Source organism: Podarcis muralis, chromosome 6, assembly GCF_964188315.1.
Source record: "Podarcis muralis chromosome 6, rPodMur119.hap1.1, whole genome shotgun sequence".
Lineage (NCBI taxonomy): Eukaryota > Metazoa > Chordata > Lepidosauria > Squamata > Lacertidae > Podarcis > Podarcis muralis.
Genome location: NC_135660.1, coordinates 35,708,737 through 35,729,400, shown reverse-complemented (window position 1 = coordinate 35,729,400; position 20,664 = coordinate 35,708,737). Strand labels below are relative to the sequence as shown.

General features: G+C 38.1%; 1 protein-coding gene across 5 annotated transcripts in view; it reads right to left on the bottom strand.

The window, feature by feature from the left end:
- Window positions 1–20,664, bottom strand: part of FARP2 (FERM, ARH/RhoGEF and pleckstrin domain protein 2) — a 64,500-nt gene that overhangs the window by 31,062 nt on the left and 12,774 nt on the right. For all 5 annotated transcript variants that reach the window (XR_013393160.1, XM_077929968.1, XM_028730967.2 and 2 more), the window contains 10 exons: window positions 13,689–13,793; window positions 11,740–11,782; window positions 10,403–10,481; window positions 8,825–8,922; window positions 7,933–8,047; window positions 4,095–4,242; window positions 3,316–3,411; window positions 2,121–2,284; window positions 1,877–1,945; window positions 929–986 (listed from right to left, as the gene is read on the bottom strand). Coding sequence is in view for 4 of the 5 variants with exons in the window: in XM_077929968.1 (XP_077786094.1) it covers window positions 929–986; window positions 1,877–1,945; window positions 2,121–2,284; window positions 3,316–3,411; window positions 4,095–4,242; window positions 7,933–8,047; window positions 8,825–8,922; window positions 10,403–10,481; window positions 11,740–11,782; window positions 13,689–13,793 (975 nt within the window). In the remaining variant the exon portion in view is untranslated. The remainder of the gene's footprint in view (window positions 1–928; window positions 987–1,876; window positions 1,946–2,120; window positions 2,285–3,315; window positions 3,412–4,094; window positions 4,243–7,932; window positions 8,048–8,824; window positions 8,923–10,402; window positions 10,482–11,739; window positions 11,783–13,688; window positions 13,794–20,664) is intronic.

Below are 20,664 nucleotides of genomic sequence, written 5' to 3'. Positions count from 1 at the left end.
TATTGATCACTCACTGGTTTCTCTAGATTTTTCATGTCTGTTTTGCATTCATTCCTTTATTCTTTTATGTAGAAGTGGCCCTGTTTGGTCTTTATAAAATGGCAGAGGGAATTATTGTGAGGTGATGTATCTTTATTATATTAAATTGAGGATGAATGAACTCTTCATAGTATGACTAATGATGTTTTCCAGATATAATGTTCGGAGTAGATGAATGGAGAAAACTGGCCCTGGGTTTCTTATAGATAACTCTTCCTCCCAAGGTCTACATGAGAGCACTATGTTGGTTTAGAATTCTGGATTTGGGACCAGAGAAAGTTGATTCATTATATGACTGTGTTAACTGTAACAGTAATTATGCATGAAATCTTGACACTCTGAAATGGCATCTATAGAAAAGTTTTTGTTATTGCAACAGTAAGGAGATTTAGTTTCTATACACTGGTAAATCATATTGATAATGAACTACAGCTCCTGCCTGATAAAGATATATGAATTATTTAGGACCAAATATTGATCTGGATCCAAAGAACTACACTGTTCCATGTGCCCAAAATAAGATTCATGCTTTTAGAACGGCGCCCCCACCCACCTATATATATTCCATGTAGCAAATTTCCTTTGCAAGTAGGTTTTATATGCAGTTTGCGATATGGCACAGAGCTCTGCCATTCAAAAGAAAAAAGCTAAAAATTCCCCGGGCAAACACTCAGGAAAAATTGTTTTCCTGTACAAGCTGAAAAACTCTGAAGTTGATTCAACAGTACACACATATTTAACATTACTACCAGAATTGGACAAGGCTGAACAAAGCAATGATTGAAAATATATATAATTTTAAATGCAGACATCATTCATGCTTTAGAATGAAAAGGCTGAGTTTCATAATCTTTCTGATAATTCAAAACAGGTTAATATCAAGACTAACCTGTTTGGGTGTATCAGCATGCAAGGTGTGAGCAGACATTCTAGTTTTACTATGCCTCCTGTAAAGAAAGAATATGCTGTGATACCCTGATCACTTCATTAGCTATATACAGAAAGCAAACAGGGGGCCTTCAGTAAGAAGCTATTCCTGAAGCATAACCTACTTCATAAGGCTGCTAGGTGTCAGAATTTTGTCATTAATGGATAATTGTATCTGTTAGACACAGTGACTGCAAATTATAACTTTAACTAGAGAAAGAGGAAAGCTGCAAAAATGTATTTCCATATTCTGCAAATTTCAACACAAATATCTAAAATACAAATCCAGGATAGGACACATTTTTAACATTCAAAAAAATGCTTAAAATGTTTATTCATGTGGTCCAGATGCTCAAGATTTGGTACACCTCTCCAAACTCTCAATAGGGTGTGCAGGGGAGGGGGCTGCAGCATGGAAGAAGAATGACCAGAAATCATCTCCCTCCCTGTTCTGCTGATGGATGCTTTTTGTCAGCAGAAGGGAAGCTCTGGATACCATCCGGTAAGTATAACAATGAGCAAATGCAAGATGGTTTACAACATTGGAACAAAAAAAGACTACATGTCTCCAGTTGGCACTATGTGAAGGAAAGTTAAGTTTAAGCCAACATATATTCATACCATTCAATCAAATCACTTTTCTGAATTTGAAACATGTTAAATGGTTTGTCAATTACAGCTCCTTCCTACTCAACATAATTCCCAATGTCAAGTATCTAAGCATTTTAATTAATTAAATTTGGAATATAAAAATGTCAAATTCTGAAGCTAACAAAACTCCAGAAAACAATAATACTTTAACAGTTTACAATCTCTAGGAAAAAAGGACTTTCATTATTGTAGACTAGACTAAGGAAGATACAAAATAAGAACATTAAAGACTCTTTGCTTATATAAAAGAGCTTGTTACCTTTCATATGGGATTTTTTTCAACCCACTTTCTTTAACATAATCCACCAATTGTTTCTGTGTACGCCCACTGTGAAGAAATAAATGTGAATGTTACAAAAAAATCTCCAGGAAAAGTACATAAAATTCTGGGCTTCTTGTACTCAAGAAATAAAGATCCTAAACTTTTAATTTAAAAGGAATTACTTCCGAAGTTTTTCTTGGTTCCATTTTCTTGGATCAAAATGAACTGGGTTATATCATACCTGTATCTGAAAGATGACCCTCTGCTGAAAAAGACTGCTTTTGACTTTGGTTTTGGCTGATCAAACAGCCTGAAGAAAGTGTGATATTCAACACATATTTTCCAGAAGTTCTTGCACTCATCTCTACTTCCCAAAAGAAACTCCAGAGTGTCTTGATATGGACCCTAGAAATGAAACACAATGGGACTTTATCATGCTACCTCTACTCATTTAAGGTTACAATGAGAAAATATTTAATAAAAATTTATTCAACCATAATAGATGATAGAAGTGAAGAGAAAAACAAAAAATAACAACAAATAATATATATTCAAGACAAGGAGCTTTTGATAATAAAGTCAAAAGAAAAAGAAAAAATCAGGAGTGAATATAATGGATTCGATTATAAAATTGTAAATGGGGTAGAAAAACACCACTTACATTGTACAATGAAGGAAACGGGAATAAAGAAAAAGGTCTTGCCTGTCTATAGAAGCCACCCAATAAAATCTTATTTCAAAGGGATTTGCAACCCATGTGACTGGGATGTCAATAATAATAGTAATTCCTATACCCGCAGGTCTCAGGGAAGTTCACAGGATAATGTCACAATATAAAAACACAGAATACATAATCAAAATAAAAACAAGAACAACCCAATAACCTCCCTTCATAAATAACCTCCAGAGGTGAAATCAGAGGGATCAACATCACTCTCAATGGTTTAAATATCCCACATTTTTTTGAGATGGCAATGAACGTTAACTTTCTTGAACCAGTTATCTAGGGTACATCATGAAGCATCTTTCCAGCCCTGTGTAATAACTAATCAAGTGGCTACAAATTATACAATTAACTGTTTACATATAAGATCCTGATCTCCTTTCTCAAAAATAGGCAAAATACATAGTGGTCCAGGGGCATATTTTTTAATATCATGGTTCAATGTAGGTTTCGAGAACATGCTCTAGACCAGTGGTTCCCAACTTTTACAAGTGTGAGGACCCCTTTTAAACTCTCCCCCCCCCCCGCAGATGCCCACATGGGCTCCTTTGAAAGACAAGTCAGAATTTAATGAAATACGGGTTTTACTAACATGCTTTTATCATAGTGCTATTACCTATGAAGCTTGTATTCAGGCATTAACAGTACTGAATACTGCATAATTAAGTCATGCTTGAAACTGTAGAAATGACATTATAATGGAAGTACTTACATGAACTTCTGGATGAAGCTTGATAAGGAATCGTTTTCTTTTGAAGCTTATTTTTCGGACTTTGGACCAGTTGAAAGTATTGATTTTTGTATTACCCTGTGTTCAATTCAATATAAAATAACTGAGGTATATTATACACAGGATTTAAACAGAACATAAGTTATAGACTTATACTGTCAAACCTTTTTTCTATCTAAATCATATCGTCTGGATCAGATAACTGATAATTTAAAACAACAAGACTGTTAAAAGAACCTCTAGTTCTGAAAGCAGCCCTCCCTGACCTTGCTACTCTGGCCTTTGACATTTGAGATATGTCTTTTCAGGATCCACACTATTCCTGTGATTGCAACCTGTTTTAACTGTTTTTAATTCTGAAAATTAAATTGTTGTAACCCACCCTAGGACCTGCTGGTGAAAGGTGGGTAACAGATTTATTACAACTACTACTACATTTGGACTACAACTCCCATCAGCCCAAGCCAGCACAATGAAGGCAATATTACAAACACTCCCATTAGTCTCAAAGAAGAAGCTGCTGCAATGGTGCCCTACTAATCCCATCTGGGTTTAATAAAGAGTGCTGCTGCCACAAAGGCATTTGCAAACATCACATTGTCTGTTGGGACTGCAAAGACTGTCATAGCAAGGATGTAGCCATTCGTTCAGAATCAATTGCTACATGCTCTAAAGCAGGCATATGGGTCTATCCTCTGGGTTTAAAGTCTTCTGTCTGCATAACTACAAAAAGTTTCTCATGTTAAATATTGCTTTCCTACCTGGAATACCAGTACGCCCATGTTTGATACAGCCAAATTAATTTTTGTTCCCTCACGGTCAGACGCCAGATGAAATCTCATGCCATACATCTCCAACTTCCGAGCTATTTCAAGCACCTGGAAATCTGATTCAGCTGGAGTTTGGCCCCTGTGTTACCAAAATTGAAAATATTATTAATTACTTATAACACTATCCAAAGCTATGAAACAGGAAAAAAGACTCTAATATAGTTCAACAAGTTTAGTGAGATCATATCCATATTAGTAAGCAGTCACTAAGCTTCAGAGTTATTCAGGTTTACTGTGCCAGACCAAAAGAGAAAAACCAACTAGCATAAAAATATGTTACAAATGGAAGAACACATGGCAATCTAGTTGAAGTCATAATCAAACTCAGAGACATTTAATTATTCTTTAAAACAAGTGTATCCTTAATATGCCCTGTATTTCATAATTTTAAATGCAAAATGCTACGTATTCCATAATTTTGTAAAATATATGCCAACATCTAATCTCTCTTTGTTTGAAAACATGAGAGCAAGTCAGTAAGCAGGCAAGCCCAATTGGACCAAACAGCTTTGCAACGTTCAAGACAGATGCACTACAATAGCATCTGTCTTTTTGTATATAGGGACGCGGGTGGCGCTGTGGGTAAAAGCCTTAGCGCCTAGGGCTTGCCGATCGAAAGGTCGGCGGTTCGAATCCCCACGGCGGGGTGCGCTCCTGTTGCTCGGTCCCAGCGCCTGCCAACCTAGCAGTTCGAAAGCACCCCCGGGTGCAAGTAGATAAATAGGGACTGCTTTCTATTGGGAAGGTAAACGGTGTTTCCGTGTGCGGCTCTGGCTCGCCAGAGCAGCGATGTCACGCTGGCCACGTGACCCGGAAGTGTCTCCGGACAGCGCTGGCCCCCGGCCTCTTGAGTGAGATGGGCGCACAACCCCAGAGTCTGGCAAGACTGGCCTGTACGGGCAGGGGTACCTTTACCTTTACCTTTTTGTATATAGACAACTGGCTCCTGGTGGTTCTCACACCCGCCCATTATCTGCAGTTGATAGGTGTCAATCCTTAATAGTTGAGCTTAAGTCTGCCTTCTGAATGAGAATGATTGTATTATCCTAGTACAAGGGCAGATCCCCATTATGAATTTAAAGAATATCTAACACACATTCAAAGTGCATGATTTCATCCAAAGAATCCTGGGAACTGTAGTTTCCCCCTCACATAGCTACAATTCCCAGCACCTTTAGCAAACTTTGATTCTCAGGATTCTTTGGGGGACATGATATGCTTTAAATGTGCACTGATTGTGTTTTAAATGTATGGTGTGGATGTGCCACAGTTGTGTGCAAGTGGTGTTAGGATCCTCTGCAACATGCTAGGTCAATTCACTAACACCTTGGGTAGTAGCAGTCCTGAAAATGCAAACAGTCCCCCCAAGCTGTGGTTCCTCTGCCTGTTTGGGGATCAACAGTCACGGCTGTTACAGATTGCTTGTTGCCTTCTACTCCTCATATCTTCTCCATCACACAAAAGTGGAGAAGGGGGCATGTAAGCCACAGGCTCATGCACACAGATTATAGAGATATTTATTACAGATTAAAATGGTCAACATGTCTATGCTATTCTAGTGACCAGAAGAATTCCCTGAATAAATGTTTGCCTAAAAAAACTGATCAACGTTCTTAAATAACCTTTTCCACGCACAGAAGATACTTTATTTCTGAAGTGAGAAAAACCCGTAATTATGCCAAGTGATTTACCCTATGCAAGCAAATGTTTACAAGGGTAAAGCACAGTGAGTAATTATCTTCAGATGTTTTCAGTCGACTAAGCCTCACAGACTGGCCTGAAAACAATCTGGTCTAATTTTGTTATCTGCTAAGCAGATCAATCCGCTTAGCCATCCTACAACCAGTGAACAGCCAATTTACAGAGTTTTCTCAACAATAAATATATTCCTGCAGTTGTTTCTAGGATTTTTTGTTTTTTTAAAAAAAGTTCTGACCTTGTATGCTCAATAAATATTTCAACGTTATTGCAATATTCACCAATAAATTAGGGTCAAACTGACATAAATGTGGTAAGATACTGCACAGTACTTTGAAAAGGCCATTAGGCATTGTTAACTGGCCAATTCTGCTGCTTTTAACTTGAATAACTTTACATTAATTTGTAAACTGCATAAGTGAACAAAGTATAATTACTACATTGGCATTCATAAGGCCCAAGCAAGATTGAAAAACATAGTTCCAATCATATACTTGCCAATGGCAGGTGAAATAGTGATGGAGTAGAGAACACTTTTAGAGAATTGGTAGAAGGGAGGGGTAGTTAACCCCTCACATGTACACTAATTATATGTTGCAAATGCTGTCTCACTGGGCTACTTTCCCCTTGGTTAGGACTCATTTATGGTTTTGAAACCTAGCCTTGTGGGGGATTTAATATCCAGTTTGTAGGAAAGAATCAACACACAGAGAACGCCACACACCTGCTGATTGCTCAACCTTTGCATTAGCACTATAAGAGGAACATGAAGTTGGAAGTCTCCTGTTTACACACTGTGCTGTGTCCACAATAAAATATATTTTATGTTAAGCACAGAGAACAAAATACATTAAATTGCACTGATAATTGGATTAGGGATTGTTTTCAATGACCATTATGATAATGTAGCAGCCTCATACCCATTGTTTGGGAATTCTAACAAACAAAAAAATCAGTGCAGTTTTGAAACATGTGTTTAAAATCAGTGCTATTTTGAAAGGTTTATTCCACCATCTTGATTCAAAATGATATCCTATTAAAGGAGAAAACATTGAGGAAAACATTATGTTTAAACCCCATGAAATCGGTTCTTCTTAAATTTCATTTCTATTCAAGAAAGCTTCAAATACCACTGTAAGAATAAAAGACCAGATTAAATGATTATGTGGTCAGTTTCAGAGTCACACATCTAATAGACTATACTGTACAATAAGGAAGAGTATTAAATAAATGTAACGATTCTATCCTTCTAAGTCATTCTCTGAGTAGACCCACTGAAAATCAATGGACCAACACCAAACTCCTACTTTGAGGGAAAGCTGCCCAGCTTATAGTCTTAACTTACAACTTCTGCTGCAAACCTACTCAGCGGAGTGAGATATATTTCACCTTTGGGACAAGACTCCACCCTGGAAAGTCTACCTGCCAATCAAGCATATACTGTACTGATTTGCTAGCACTTCCCCTTTCTGTTTCTGTACTTAAAAGCCCCATGGAGTATGTATTGGACAACCTCGCATTTACATTACTTTTTAAAAATAGAACTTAGAAACAAGGTTTTCAAAAGAAAAGTGAGGCGAAGACTTCTGTCTTTTCCTTGATTTTGTCACTGTCTAAGCAATCAAAAGAAAGAATTTAAGATGTTTGTTGCACTGAGCATGAACATGGTCAGAAATGTGGAACCTCTAAAAGCAACATTTTTAAAGATTTGTAGTCCTGACATTTGTCAATGAATTCTTCTCAAATTTGGGCATAGTAAGGAATTTGTAGGAAAGAATCAACACACAGAGAACGCCACACACCTGCTGATTGCTCAACCTTTGCATTAGCACTACAAATTTGGGCATCTGCAAGTAATTTATAAGAGTCAAATTTCATGCCACAGACAAATTTTCTTGCTTTTAGGACCAAGAGGTCACCTAGCCAAATTCTCCTTCTAGAATTACTACGAAGGTATAGGTGAAATAACTTATGGTTAATGAGAGATATAGACAAGCTTATTTTGTTATCAATAACAGCAACAAATAGTACTATGTTGAATACCAGAAATCAAACATTCATTTACACTTACATGTGCTTCCTGTGAAATTCAAGTATTTTTCCTTGCAGTCTTTCTTGGTTTGGAAAGTACCGGTTGTTTTTAAGATGCTCTCGGTCCCCAGATTCATCAAAATCTCCTAACTCAGCTGTGATAGAAGAGAAAAATATATTTGAAAGAAAATATTGCTTCACTATTGCAATTGTTCCATAAAGTTAGCAAATGGATCCTTGAAGGTATCTTCTTCTTACAATAGCCATTGGTTCTCAATAGTATATATGGGATGCAAATGACGAGATTTGGTACCCCTTTATAAAGTTTTCAAATGATCACCCTGATGACTGGCACCCACCAGATTAATAAATGGACTTTGGTAAGACCTAATAGATGGATCTGTTTCATGAGGGGAGGGGTGTCGGGAAAAGGGAAAATTCAATGTTCCTGTGCTATCAGAATCAACATATGTGTGAGTAGTTAAGTTCCCAAGGAGGTTCAACATAGGCACATTTAACTTTTTTAAGAAACTAAACTTCTAAAAGCAAGCTGATAAGACAGAAAAGGGGAACATTATTCAGAATGTATGAAGGCTTACTGAAAGCATGATAACAGATATTGAAACAGAATGTATGCCTCCTATGTTTCCCCCCTCTTTGTAAATGGTATTTATATCAGATTCAAAAGAGCCCAAGAAAGTCCAAGTAGATGCTTGCATGGTTAATGAGCAACACAAGTGCAAATCAATTATGTTAATCAAAAATGGCTTCTGGGAGCAACTATAACAGAAGCAGGAAACTAACCAGGGAAGCTGTTGTAACTGCTGGATGACAAAGAAGCAAAATAATTACTGATGGAAGGAAACTGTAGAGAAGTTGAATGGATTCTTTGCATCTGTGTGCTCAATATATAAGTGACATTAGATACTAACACTGCAGAAGGTGAGAGATGAGGAGTGCTGCTGTATTGTCGTTGCAGGTAAGGCGTTCCTCAGCTAGATCTCTCTTGATTTGCAATGCAAATAGATACCTAAAGGGGGGGAAATCAATAGTATCATATTTTGTCCATTTTACTAGTTGTTTAGCAGCAGGAAATGAAAAATGGCCCATGCAGGAGCACTACAGGCCAGTTAGTAGCTGCATATATGCACAATGCTGACATTGAAGACGATGTCTGAGTGATAACTAAGAGTAGTAATATAGCATTGTCTCCTCCCCCCTCATACCGCCAACCTGCTTAGTGACAGCCATTTACTACTACCACATCAGATCACCAGCTGTTGCTAGCCAAGATATATGCTGTCACCAAGCAACATACAACTGCACTACCTCTAAGACTGGCAGGCTTTGTATCAAATGTGGCTAAGACATGTTCAAATGTGAGGTTCAGCTATAGCTCTTGCTACTGTCACAACCCTCTCTACCTACTAGCTTCCCTGTGACTGACTCATGTCCTGAAGAACCCCCCTCCCAAAAAAAGCTTTCTAGTTAAGCAACATATTTAAGTTTTTCAAAGTCTATTTTAATAATTTTGTAATGCTATTATTTCTTCAGGTACAATCCTCCACAGAGCATGATAGAACATGCATCCTCACCCATATCCTATGACTTAGGAGAAACTATGAAATAGATACTTTTTCAAATATAGCAACATATCCAGTATACCCTGCAGCCATCAACGGCAGTCATTTAGGAAAGGAGGAGTGCAAACAACAGAAAACGGCAGCAAGTAGTTTTAGCAGAAACTCAAAAATCACAGCTGAATAGAAAAACTGACAAGCACAGAATCACTGATGGAAAGGTATGTAGGTGGGCTGAAGTAGACAATATAGGAAACACAAATGGCACAATTCGGCAGAAAAACAGGTATGAAAGGGCTGGAGTTGAGTAGATCTGCAAGAGGAAGACTTCAATGAGTCTCATTAAGAACAAAGGAGACACCATTCATATGTACTTTCAACTCAAAGCATGCACACAAGAGAACACAACCAAATGGCACAGCAGTTGGGAACAGAATGAGAAATATCAGATAAACACTCCTGAAATTCATAACACCCAAAGGCAACTAACAGAAATATGACTTGTTACCCTGAAGAACCAGTCCCATAATTTGTAAACTACCATAGCAGTGTAATCTTATAAATGTTTATTCAGAAGTAGTCCTGTTGTGTTTAATGGGCTTTACTCCCATGTAAATATGCACAGGTCAGGATAACAGCCTGAAACCACTGCACCAAGCAGCCAAACAAGTTCTTTATCTCTTGAGACAATTTTTAAACATGGACATTTTGAACACATCCTTGGCAAGTATATCCTCTTTGCACACAGCTGAAGCAGCATCACGGCCACTTGATTAGATCAGGTAAAACTTGCTGTCATTCAAGGCTACACACACATACCAACTCTGACAGTGAATTCACAGGTCTTTTGAGTTTAAAGATAATTCATTAATCCTTCTTTCCTATTTCCATTGTAAATTATTGTGGAATTAATAGTGCCACATTGTTTACCTGGTGTACTCCTCTTGCAGCTGACCAGGGTCAGGAGGAAAGAACTTTACTGCTAGACGAAGCAATGCATTCTTTGGTCCTAAAATAAAACCAATGCATTCTATTAACTTTTACCTTTATAGTTGAAACATTGAATTTGAATACCAATTGCCAACTCTCAAAAGTGAGGTAATAGGAATTAGGCATTTATTGAATGGATCACGAACATTTCAACTTAAATACAGTAACCGAACCAACCAAGTATACCAACATAATTCTGAAACATGGTTGTAATATGCACCCTAAGCAAGTGATATGAAATACAGGAGAGGAACCTATACTAGCTAAAGTGCCAGTGGTAGGTAGCTGTTGAAAACTACTAAATGGTGGAAGGAAAGGGGTTAAAGGGATTATGGCAAAACTGGGAGCAAAAATAATACAAGAACATCAAAGAACAGTAAAATGGGCTGAATGAATGTGGGAAGTTGGCATAATCAAAAACTGAAATAGGACCTCATGAAGCTCCTAAAGTGATCCAAATTCTAAGGAAATTGCAGCCAGAAAACAAATGTTGATCTGTGGAACAGTAGAACAGGTGCATTCTCTGCTAATTAAAGCATTTTAAAATGTTTTGTTTACTTTTGTTGTATTTTTATTTTTGATACAAGTCATTTTATTATTCAAACAGAAAAGCAGGATAAAACTAATTAACAAAACCTTCTAAAAACAAAGCATTTGAATTGCTGAATGAGCCAGTGGGAATGTAATTTTGTAAAGTTGCTTTAAAAAAACTTCATTTTTTGTGTTTTCCATATGAATGTTCTCCAGTTCCATTGATTAAGTGAACCTGTGTGTCATGCAAAACAGATTATCTTCATTTGCTTCAAATCTCTAGAATGGTCTTCCCCAACATAGTGTCCTTCATATGTCTTGGACTAAAATTCCTATCATCTTCACCATTGACCATGATAGCTGGGAATGATGAGAGCTGTAGCCCAAAACGTCTGGAGGGTACCAGGATGCGGAAAGTCAGGCTATCAAATTCCGGCTTAATAAAGTAGCATAGGCATGAGCTGCATGCACCTTTCCACAGTTAAAAGTATGCTCCGAAATCCTGGCTTATTGGGAGACATGAACCATAGTTCTCAGTTTAGACTTAACAGGAAGCTACAGTTAACTCTGGCTTACTGGATGGTTTCACTGCTTGCACAAAGAGGCAGCAAAGGGGCTGCATGTGGGTGCACACAGCTCATAGATATCCTGCCTTAATCTTCCAAATGTGGCCATGTTAAGAATAGCACCAAAAAGTTGCTAGAATTCTAGAAAGAAACACTAATAGAAATAGTATATATACTTACTTCGTATTTGTTTAATTATAGGTTTCATAGGCTCAAGCCAAATCTGAACAAGAAAAAAAGGGCTTAGGTGAATAATTAAGCAAACACTGCAGCAGTAAATAAAACCACACAGCTAAAATAATTCTAGCACCTGTAAACCAATACTTCCCTACACCCCCGTTTCAGTTAAACAAATGTTTTAGCTAAAGGAATAAACCTCAAAATGTCTATACATAGACAGTGAAAAATATAGTGGAAAAGGAAGAAGCAGAAGGAAAAACATTTCCTGAAGCGAATGAAGGAAAAGCACTGAGTTCTAGTTATGGCAGAGCACCTTTTGGAAGGATCACAGGAAAATTCATTTACACTAATGCTTGTGCAACAGAGTCCCTTGCCCAAGAAACTTATGGCAACTCTTTCTGGAGGTTTCAGTGAGGAGACTGAATAAAATCTGCCCAAAATAATAAAGCTAGAGGGCAAAGATTAGAATGAATGACTTGAAATTCCTTTCAACTATATGAATGCATTTATTCATGCAAACTTCAAAAATAACATCAAAGATTTTTTTTTTATCCACTGAGAAAAAAACAGTTTTTTGCAAAAGGTCTAGATAGAACTCAACAACTAAATATGCAAATTCTAACATCAAATGAAGTACATCAGGCAAGTGTTGTTTGAGTACATTGAATGTCTAGATTAATTCAATCAGGGTTCAGGCCTGGTTTCATGATTGAATCAGTCTTTGTCACCCTCAAAAGAGGGACAGCGAAAATGCAACCCTGTTACGATTACTTGATCTCTCAGTGGTTTTTGACCCCACTGACCATATCTTCCTACATCAACTGTTCAGGATCAGTATAGGAGGCAATGTATTACAGCAGCACTGTTCCTACCTGTGTGGGTGAGTTCAGAGTGTAACAGTGGGACAACACTGTTCCATGGCCTCCTGCACTTGTGTTATGTGATTCTGCAAGGCACAATTTGGTCCCCAGTGCTATTTAACATCTACTACTACTCCTTAACATCATGATTAGGGAAGGATGTGCAAGTCCTGGATCTATGCCTGAATGCAGTGGTGGACTGGATAAGGGCCAACAAACTGAGTTTGAAACCTGGTAAGAAAGAGGCTCTGTGGGTAGGTTCTTACTTCCTAAAGATACTGCACTCCCTCTGAACAATCAGGTATGTAGTTTAGAACTTTGTCATTAGAGGTCCAAGTGAACTCTGTGGCTAGCAGTGCCTTTCACCAGTTATGGCAGTATATGGATCAGGATAGCCAATGTAGTCCATGCAACTTCACCAACACACAACACGTGCAATGGTGCACTCCAGCACATGTCTAGTTGACTTCACATGAAGCCTTATGCCATTTGTGTCATAGGTATTGTCAGGCCTGTTTCATTGCTCAAGGTTATATTACTTGATCCCAGTCATGGACTTCCTAAACAGCTTTGTTTGATCTACGTTTTACTTTTATCCCTTGTAGCACAACATCTTGATTCTATGTCAAAAGATACAGTACAAATGCTACTCAGTAGAAATGAGATTCCAATTTATACAGCACTCCATTTCAACTCTAAAAATGCTAATCAAGTGGTTTGGTGTCTTTTCTTGAAACACCGTTCTTTTTGAATCATAGCAAAAACTATTAAAATTCATTGAAAAGGAACTAAACACTCAAATTAAGAGAGCTCCATAATAAGCAAAGTAGGTAGTGCTTGTTTTAAAAATGGAAGGACCAAAGAAGAGCATTCAACAAAACTGTGTAGGGTTATTATTTGAAACAACTGCAGCTGCATCACTATGGTGCAGCTTTGCTTACCTGTAATATAAGCCTCTTTCTCCTACATTAAAGGAATTTTTGTGCAAATTTAACCAGAGTAGAACTACCAAATGTCTTCCTTTAAAAACAAAGCTGAAAACACATCTATTTAAAGATGTTTATATTCAGATAAAAACATATTACATACCCAATATGACTGCATGTTCTGGAATTCAATTCCAAAGTAGTCTGATTCAACCAAATTCAACCGATTAAATACTTCTGTCAGCAGTTTCTGGCCATAACATTTTGACTGGAAAAAATAAAGTGAAAATGTAAAGTTGAGTTTACTTGAAAAGTAATGGCTAAAGTTGGTTTCAAAGCTTAACCTGGAAACAAAAAGATAAAAATAGTTCATGCCAATTTAATGCTACGTCTGCACATATATCAACACAATGCATTAGAATTCTTCTTTCTTTGCCACTTCCATGTGGCCTGCATTCAAAAAAATGAGCCACAACTGTTAAAAATTTCATGCCATATAAAAATACACAGCCTATTAATAGACACACTGTTCTGTAAAGTCTTAAAGGCAAGCTGAGAAACATTACATGAACAAAAATGAATACATATCAAAAAGACTGGGCAATATCCAGTTAGTCAAAGTCAGAATAAATGAGTGTGGATCTCACTCATTATCCAGTTCCAGGGGAACCTATAACAAGAAGAGGTTTCTCACCTCAGGCTATTTTAAAGTTTTTAGATCATCTTGGAGAAAATATATACTAGATTCTGACTATATACAGAAGAAAGATCTCTCTTAAGTCAATATCTTAAGACCTTGGTCCTATCAGCCACCTTCAATCCAATGCCTCTTTAAATTCAATGCTTTGTTTTGAAACAAGCTAAAAGTCAGTCAAAGACTGTGCTCCCTTGTGGAGATGTTTCTGAGTGCTATAGAGAAGCGGTTCCTTTCAAAATTTCAATGGCTGTTAGCTGGAGTGAAAAACGTGTACAGCTCAGTTAAACTAAGGAACATGGGAATATTTTTGTAACTTTCTCTCTTAAAGATGGATACTTTTTCAGGGGTGAGTCTGAGATAATCGCCCAATGATATATTAGAAACTCATTAAATCCAATACGAAATTTTAAAGCCATCACTTGATTAAAACTGATTCCATGATCCTCTAGCACAGGCATGTCCAACAGGTAGATCGCAATCTACTGGTAGATTGTGGGGTGTTCCTGGTAGATCTCTGGTCCCTCAGGGATCTCCTTCCCCCCAAAATAAATAAATAAATAAGAATTTAAAAAAAGGTCAACCACTCTGGCTTCCTAAGAAAAGCTGAACAACTTTGCCTTTCCAAAAAAAGCTCAGCAACTTTTGCTTCCTAGCAAAAAAAGTGGACCATCAGATTAAGGTCCACTATTTGACTGCAGATTCAGGACCCTCAGCTGTGTGTTTTATATAATCAACTTTTTATTATGTTCTGTGTATATCGCAATGCTCATTCAGTTTCATTCATTCATATATTCAGTTCCATTCATTAATTTGCTCCTTAAAAAAATAAAGCTCAACAACATTGATCCATCAAACGACAATGGGTAGCTCACAGCCAGATTTTTATAGTGTGAGTAGATCGCAGTCTATTGGGAGTTGGATGTCCCTGCTCTAGCACACGTAATGACCTTGCTTGAACACAACACTAAGCTATGGTTTACCTGTGTGAGCTGGTCAAATCTCAGGATTCCATAATCCCCATATTCTACTCTTCCAGCATAGCCACAAAATCATCAGATTATTTTGCTTCAGTTTTCACTTAACCAGTTTAACATGTTGTACAAATGTTAAACCATGGTTAATCTTAACTATAGTTAGCGAAACGAAGCATCTTCAGAAATTATTGTTTGAAGTTTGTTTGGTTCAGAAAACCATTTTTACGATTGCCCATAGTTTTTCTGGCTCTGGATGTCACTACAACCTGTGGCTGATCTGATGCTAAAGCTTGCAATTTCCTCCACTAAGGAGTAAACCCTAACCAAACCAAAGTGGAGTCCCTTGTACACCTTCCGGCAACTCCTGCAGCCAACATAACTGCAACATCATCTGATGGGCACCATGATGTCTATCCCAACTCTTAGTAAACATTAAATATTTATTTATAAACTGCTTTTACATTTCTACAATTGCATCTTTTGCTTCATGTATATCAGTGTTTAATACTCTAAATGGAAAATGAAATGATTGTAAGTTGTGTGAGTGAGGAATGAATCTTTAGCTTTGAAGAGAACATTCTGCTAACAAGAACAATATGTTTGGAAGAAAGCCTGGCATTTCAACACCACAATAACAAAATGCCTGAGATACCTAAAAACCCAGGAACAGCACCTGGTCAGACTCCTGTGAAACCTTAGTCCAGAACAGCACCCCAAGATCACCACACCAGTGTGACTATCTTTTCTCTGATCATGTGGCTATAGCCTGTGGTCACAATAAAAGAGTAAAGGGGTGGGGGAGAAAACTGAGCAACTGGTACCCAATAGCTGGGGGGGAGGGGAGTGTAAGTGCCTGGGCAGAAGACAGTATATTTTGGCAAGAACTCCAACCTTCACCTGCCCCAGCATGGTATGTTTGATGCCATAGTCCTAATCCCTTCTTTCCTTCATCACTGCAGACTCCTAGACAGGCCATGTATCAACAATTAATGCACAACATATTTTTCAGTAATTTTTTCCTAGCTCTTGCCTTCGTGATTTGATCAATAGTTTCATAATGAGCAAGACACATCCTTTAATAGCCAACTGAAAAAATGTGCAACTCTCTAATATAAAAGATAATAGTGCAAATGTGAACATGAATACTGACAGCTTTTTGGACTATTTGAAGTATCTTCAGTGTTTAGAGGGGGGAAATTTTCTTCAAATATAAACAACCATTCAATTTTATTTTTAAAGTGTTATGATATTGTTAGAAGCTGCCTCTACAGACCACTTTTTACAGTAGAACAAGGGTGGGGAACTCTGGCCCACAAGGGGTCCAAGTTAGCACACAAGTCCATTTCCCCCAACCTACACCCACCTGTCAATCAGCTGGCATTAATGAGTGATGTCAGCTGATGGACTGGGAGTGCAATTCAATCCTGCTGGGGGCAAAGCATACCCTTTGCAACCAGCAGTTTTGAATCATTTGCTCATCAGTTGGTGAGCAGAGGATTCAATCCTACTGGGTGCTATTTTGTCCCATCCCCATGCATGCCCACCCACCTATCAGTCACTGGATATCATCATGACATCAGACGATTTACAGATGGGTGGCCCCACCCATCAGCCAAAGATACCTGGCTCACCAACCAACAAAGTTTCTCCACCCCTGCTACAGAATATATATTTTAAATAGATTTCATAAGCCTAAGATAGGAGAGAAGTGACTGACACAACATGTTCTATAGAACTGTGGTATATGTGCTGTTACTAAAAATGCCAAATGCCTAGATATAGACCTAGATATATACCTATGCATATATGTGTGACAGTGTATGTGTGTTGTGCGTATGTATACACACACACACACACACACACACACACACGGATCTGAGCATTCAAACACCCTAGGATCTTTACTCAACAACCCTGCCAGCCTCCCCCCCCCCTTTCCACTAGCTCAGACCTCTCCATACCTCCATAGCTTGTCTGAACATCAGCGGGACCTGTATCACCTGGACCTGCATATATAGCCTCTGGATCCCTTCTCCTTTCCTCGGCCACTCACTCAATGGCCCAACAGCTCATGACTGTAGCTTGCAGTGCTACCTGTCCAAGGCCAGTCAAACTATAGCATGACGACATGCTTATGAAATATATGTAAAGTGTGTGTGTATATATGTATTTTAAGTTGCTGAAGTTATTTATAACTACTGTATGTGTTTTGAAGTCTGCTGCTTTAGCTTCGCGAGAGATGTCGCAGCTGTTGTACACTGCTCCAAAGAGATGAACTATTTTCCAACTATAATCGGCCAAATTAAAAACAAACATGAAGCACTTCAAATGAAGGCTTTTGAACCCTGCAGAAGCAATGCTGAATAAAATAGTGATAGGCATGCAGCCTTGCTTCTGATGACAATGACTTTAGGGCAAAAGCACCCCAAAAAACACAATTAACACCATGACATTACAGTGGGGGACCCACAGGAGCAGTCAATAAAGAAATATATAATTAAACAAATGAATTTGGGGGGGGGTCTTGAGAAGCGACAAAAAAGTTTGGGGGCCATAGACATGGCCATGGATTTGTTACTCCTGGTTTAATGTCACATCTACTTGCATTGAAGCTACAAAAAGCAAAATTCTGTACATTCTGTACTATGCAGTCTTGACAATGCAAAATTCCAAAACATTTATTAGGTCATAAATATTTCAATAGTAATATCCAAAACCTATGTTGCCAAGGTTTATTCATACAGTGCCACAATTGTATGGTTACAACATTATGATAGTACCACCCTCAACATTCCATAAATTCTACTTTCAACTAAGTAAGAAGAAACAAGATGTGCTTTTAAATTTCAAGCTCTCCAAAATCATTAGAATAGAAGGTTTGTTAGGGCTGGTTTTTTTTCCTTTATCCACCTGTGCATTTCATTTTTACTATACACACACACACTCTCTTTTTTAAATTATTTTTATTAACAGGCCAATCACATCACATTATCCAAATCACATTAGTTCCAAATTATACAGCCGAATTTTAAATTTTGTTGGGGGTACCCATACATCAAGCTCCGGACGAGTCCAAACATCACTTATATTGCTGCATTAATTAAACAGTTCTATCCAGTTCAATCCAGATAGTCCTTTATTACTTTCTTCATCTTCTTGTTGTTATCGTATATTCCTTTATTTGCAATCTCTGATAATTTTCACAAGCAGATTGGAAACAGACATGCTCTGTGTGGGTTTTGTACTCTCCAAAGATCATATCGCTCAGGGACAGCCGCTGTTCCTCGCTTCCATAAAAAAAAATATTAATCTTCGGTCTGTCCTCTACTTTTCTCAGACTTGCCCAGTATATCAGGAGGCTCTGTCAGGTCAAAATTACATTCCAGCAATCCTTCTCATTCCAATGGTCCTGATTCTCCTCCCCCTGTCCTTCTTTCTCCGGCAAGCCTGTCTTGGCGAGACGCCATTTTTTGACTGCGTCATAGAATTTTCCTCCATTCTCATTGTTTACCAATCCTTTCTTTAGCTATAATCCATCCCACACAGTTTTTAACTTCCTGCTTGTGATTAGTAAAACGCAACGATCTTGTTTCTTTCTGGGGTGAAGGGTTACTATACACTCTCATGGTACACTCTCATGAGAGCAGTTTCCATCTTTCAGATAACAAATAATCAACCTACAGTTGTTAAAGATATGCTTTATCTTTAAGATATAGACTGGCGAAAATTAATTCAAATCTTTATGAATTCAAACGCAGCCTCTCTGGCTGTGTTACTTCCTTGGGCCACTAGAACACAAACATATAGGCTCCAAAGCTGCTAACAGTCAAATTTCTTCCTGTCCATAGACCCTATATGCCCTTATATGTAGGCAGTGCCTTTATTCTAAAAAAATGTTTAGGGGTACTCTCATTTTCCTACTCATATTGAAATACTGCCCCTCAATGAGGCCAAACTTAGATTCACAAAATGTTTATGGGTATGCGTACTCCTGTGTGCCCCCAGAAAAAAAGCACTGTATGTAGGCCCTATCTTAGTTTTTGCAATAGCTTGCTTCTCCTTGGCTCCTCCTCCATGATGTCGTTGCCTTTCTTTATTGCAAACTATTCCTGACTCAATTAATTCTTAAATCAGATCTTGACTTTTTTCACAGCTAGCAGGCACCTTTCTCCTAATTCTCTTAATTCTGGGGTCTCTTTTCAGCATCCCACACACAGCATCCTGTCTTTTAAGTTCAATCTGAAGAGTCTTCAGAAGCTACATTATTTTTAACATTCTACTACTCTAGTCAATTTCACACAGCAATTCACTCATTAGTCAGAATAAGGAGTGGATGGAATTCAGGCAACAGGAAAGCAATATATCCATAATGGAGTGTCTTCTGAAGTAAAATTATTATATTATTATAATGGCAAGGGCTTAACTGTTAAATCATACAGAATAACGGACACATGTGTAATGACAACATGCTCGTGTACATTAACCAGTATCTAGTACCAAACATATGAAGATCTTTAAGACTTTTCCAAATGCATTCCAAGCACGGTTTGCATTCTTAAGCAATGACCCAAATATATCAACAACTGTTATCTGTTATCGCTCTAATACTAGAGGAATGCAATGTAGGGCTTGCGAATGAGAATTCAGTATGAACTAACTGATCACATTCAATCCAAACTTTCAACAGCTTGAACGGGTTATCTTCCATCACTTGCCTTTTTAATTACCGTATTTTTCGCTCTATAACACGCACCCGACCATAACACGCACATAGTTTTTAGAGGAGGAAAATCCGTAGGCATGCCACCCGTAGGCATTCCCTCCATAACACGCACAGACATTTCCCCTTACTTTTTAGGAGGAAAAAAGTGAGTGTTGTGGTGCAAAAAATACGGTAACTGTATATTAATTATAAAAGGGACACGGGTGGCGCTGTGGGTTAAACCACAGAGTCTAGGACTTGCTAATCAGAAGGTCAGCGGTTTGAATCCCCGTGACGGGGTGAGCTCCCATTGCTGGGTCCCGGCTCCTGCCAACCTAGCAGTTCGAAAGCACGTCCAAGTGCAAGTAGATAAATACTTTCTCCGGTGGGAAAGTAAACGGCATTTCTGTGCGCTGCCCTGGTTTGCCAGAAGCAGCTTAGTCACGCTGGCCACATGACCTGGAAGTTGTACGCCGGCTCCCTTGGCCAGTAAAGCGAGATGAGCACTGCGACCCCAGAGTCGGTCACGACTGGACCTAATGGTCAGGGGTCCCTTTACCTTTATATTAATTATGCCATTTCCATCTAGTATATAGGTGGTATAATTCAAAATACATTTTCATTTATACACTATCATTGTAAGCAAATTTTACTAAAATGGAAGTAGAAGGTTTCTACCAATTTCAATCACGCTAGAACATAGCAGGAGTTTCTATTAAGTACTTTTAAACAAAAGCTGGAATGTACAGTGCCTTCCTAAGATCTT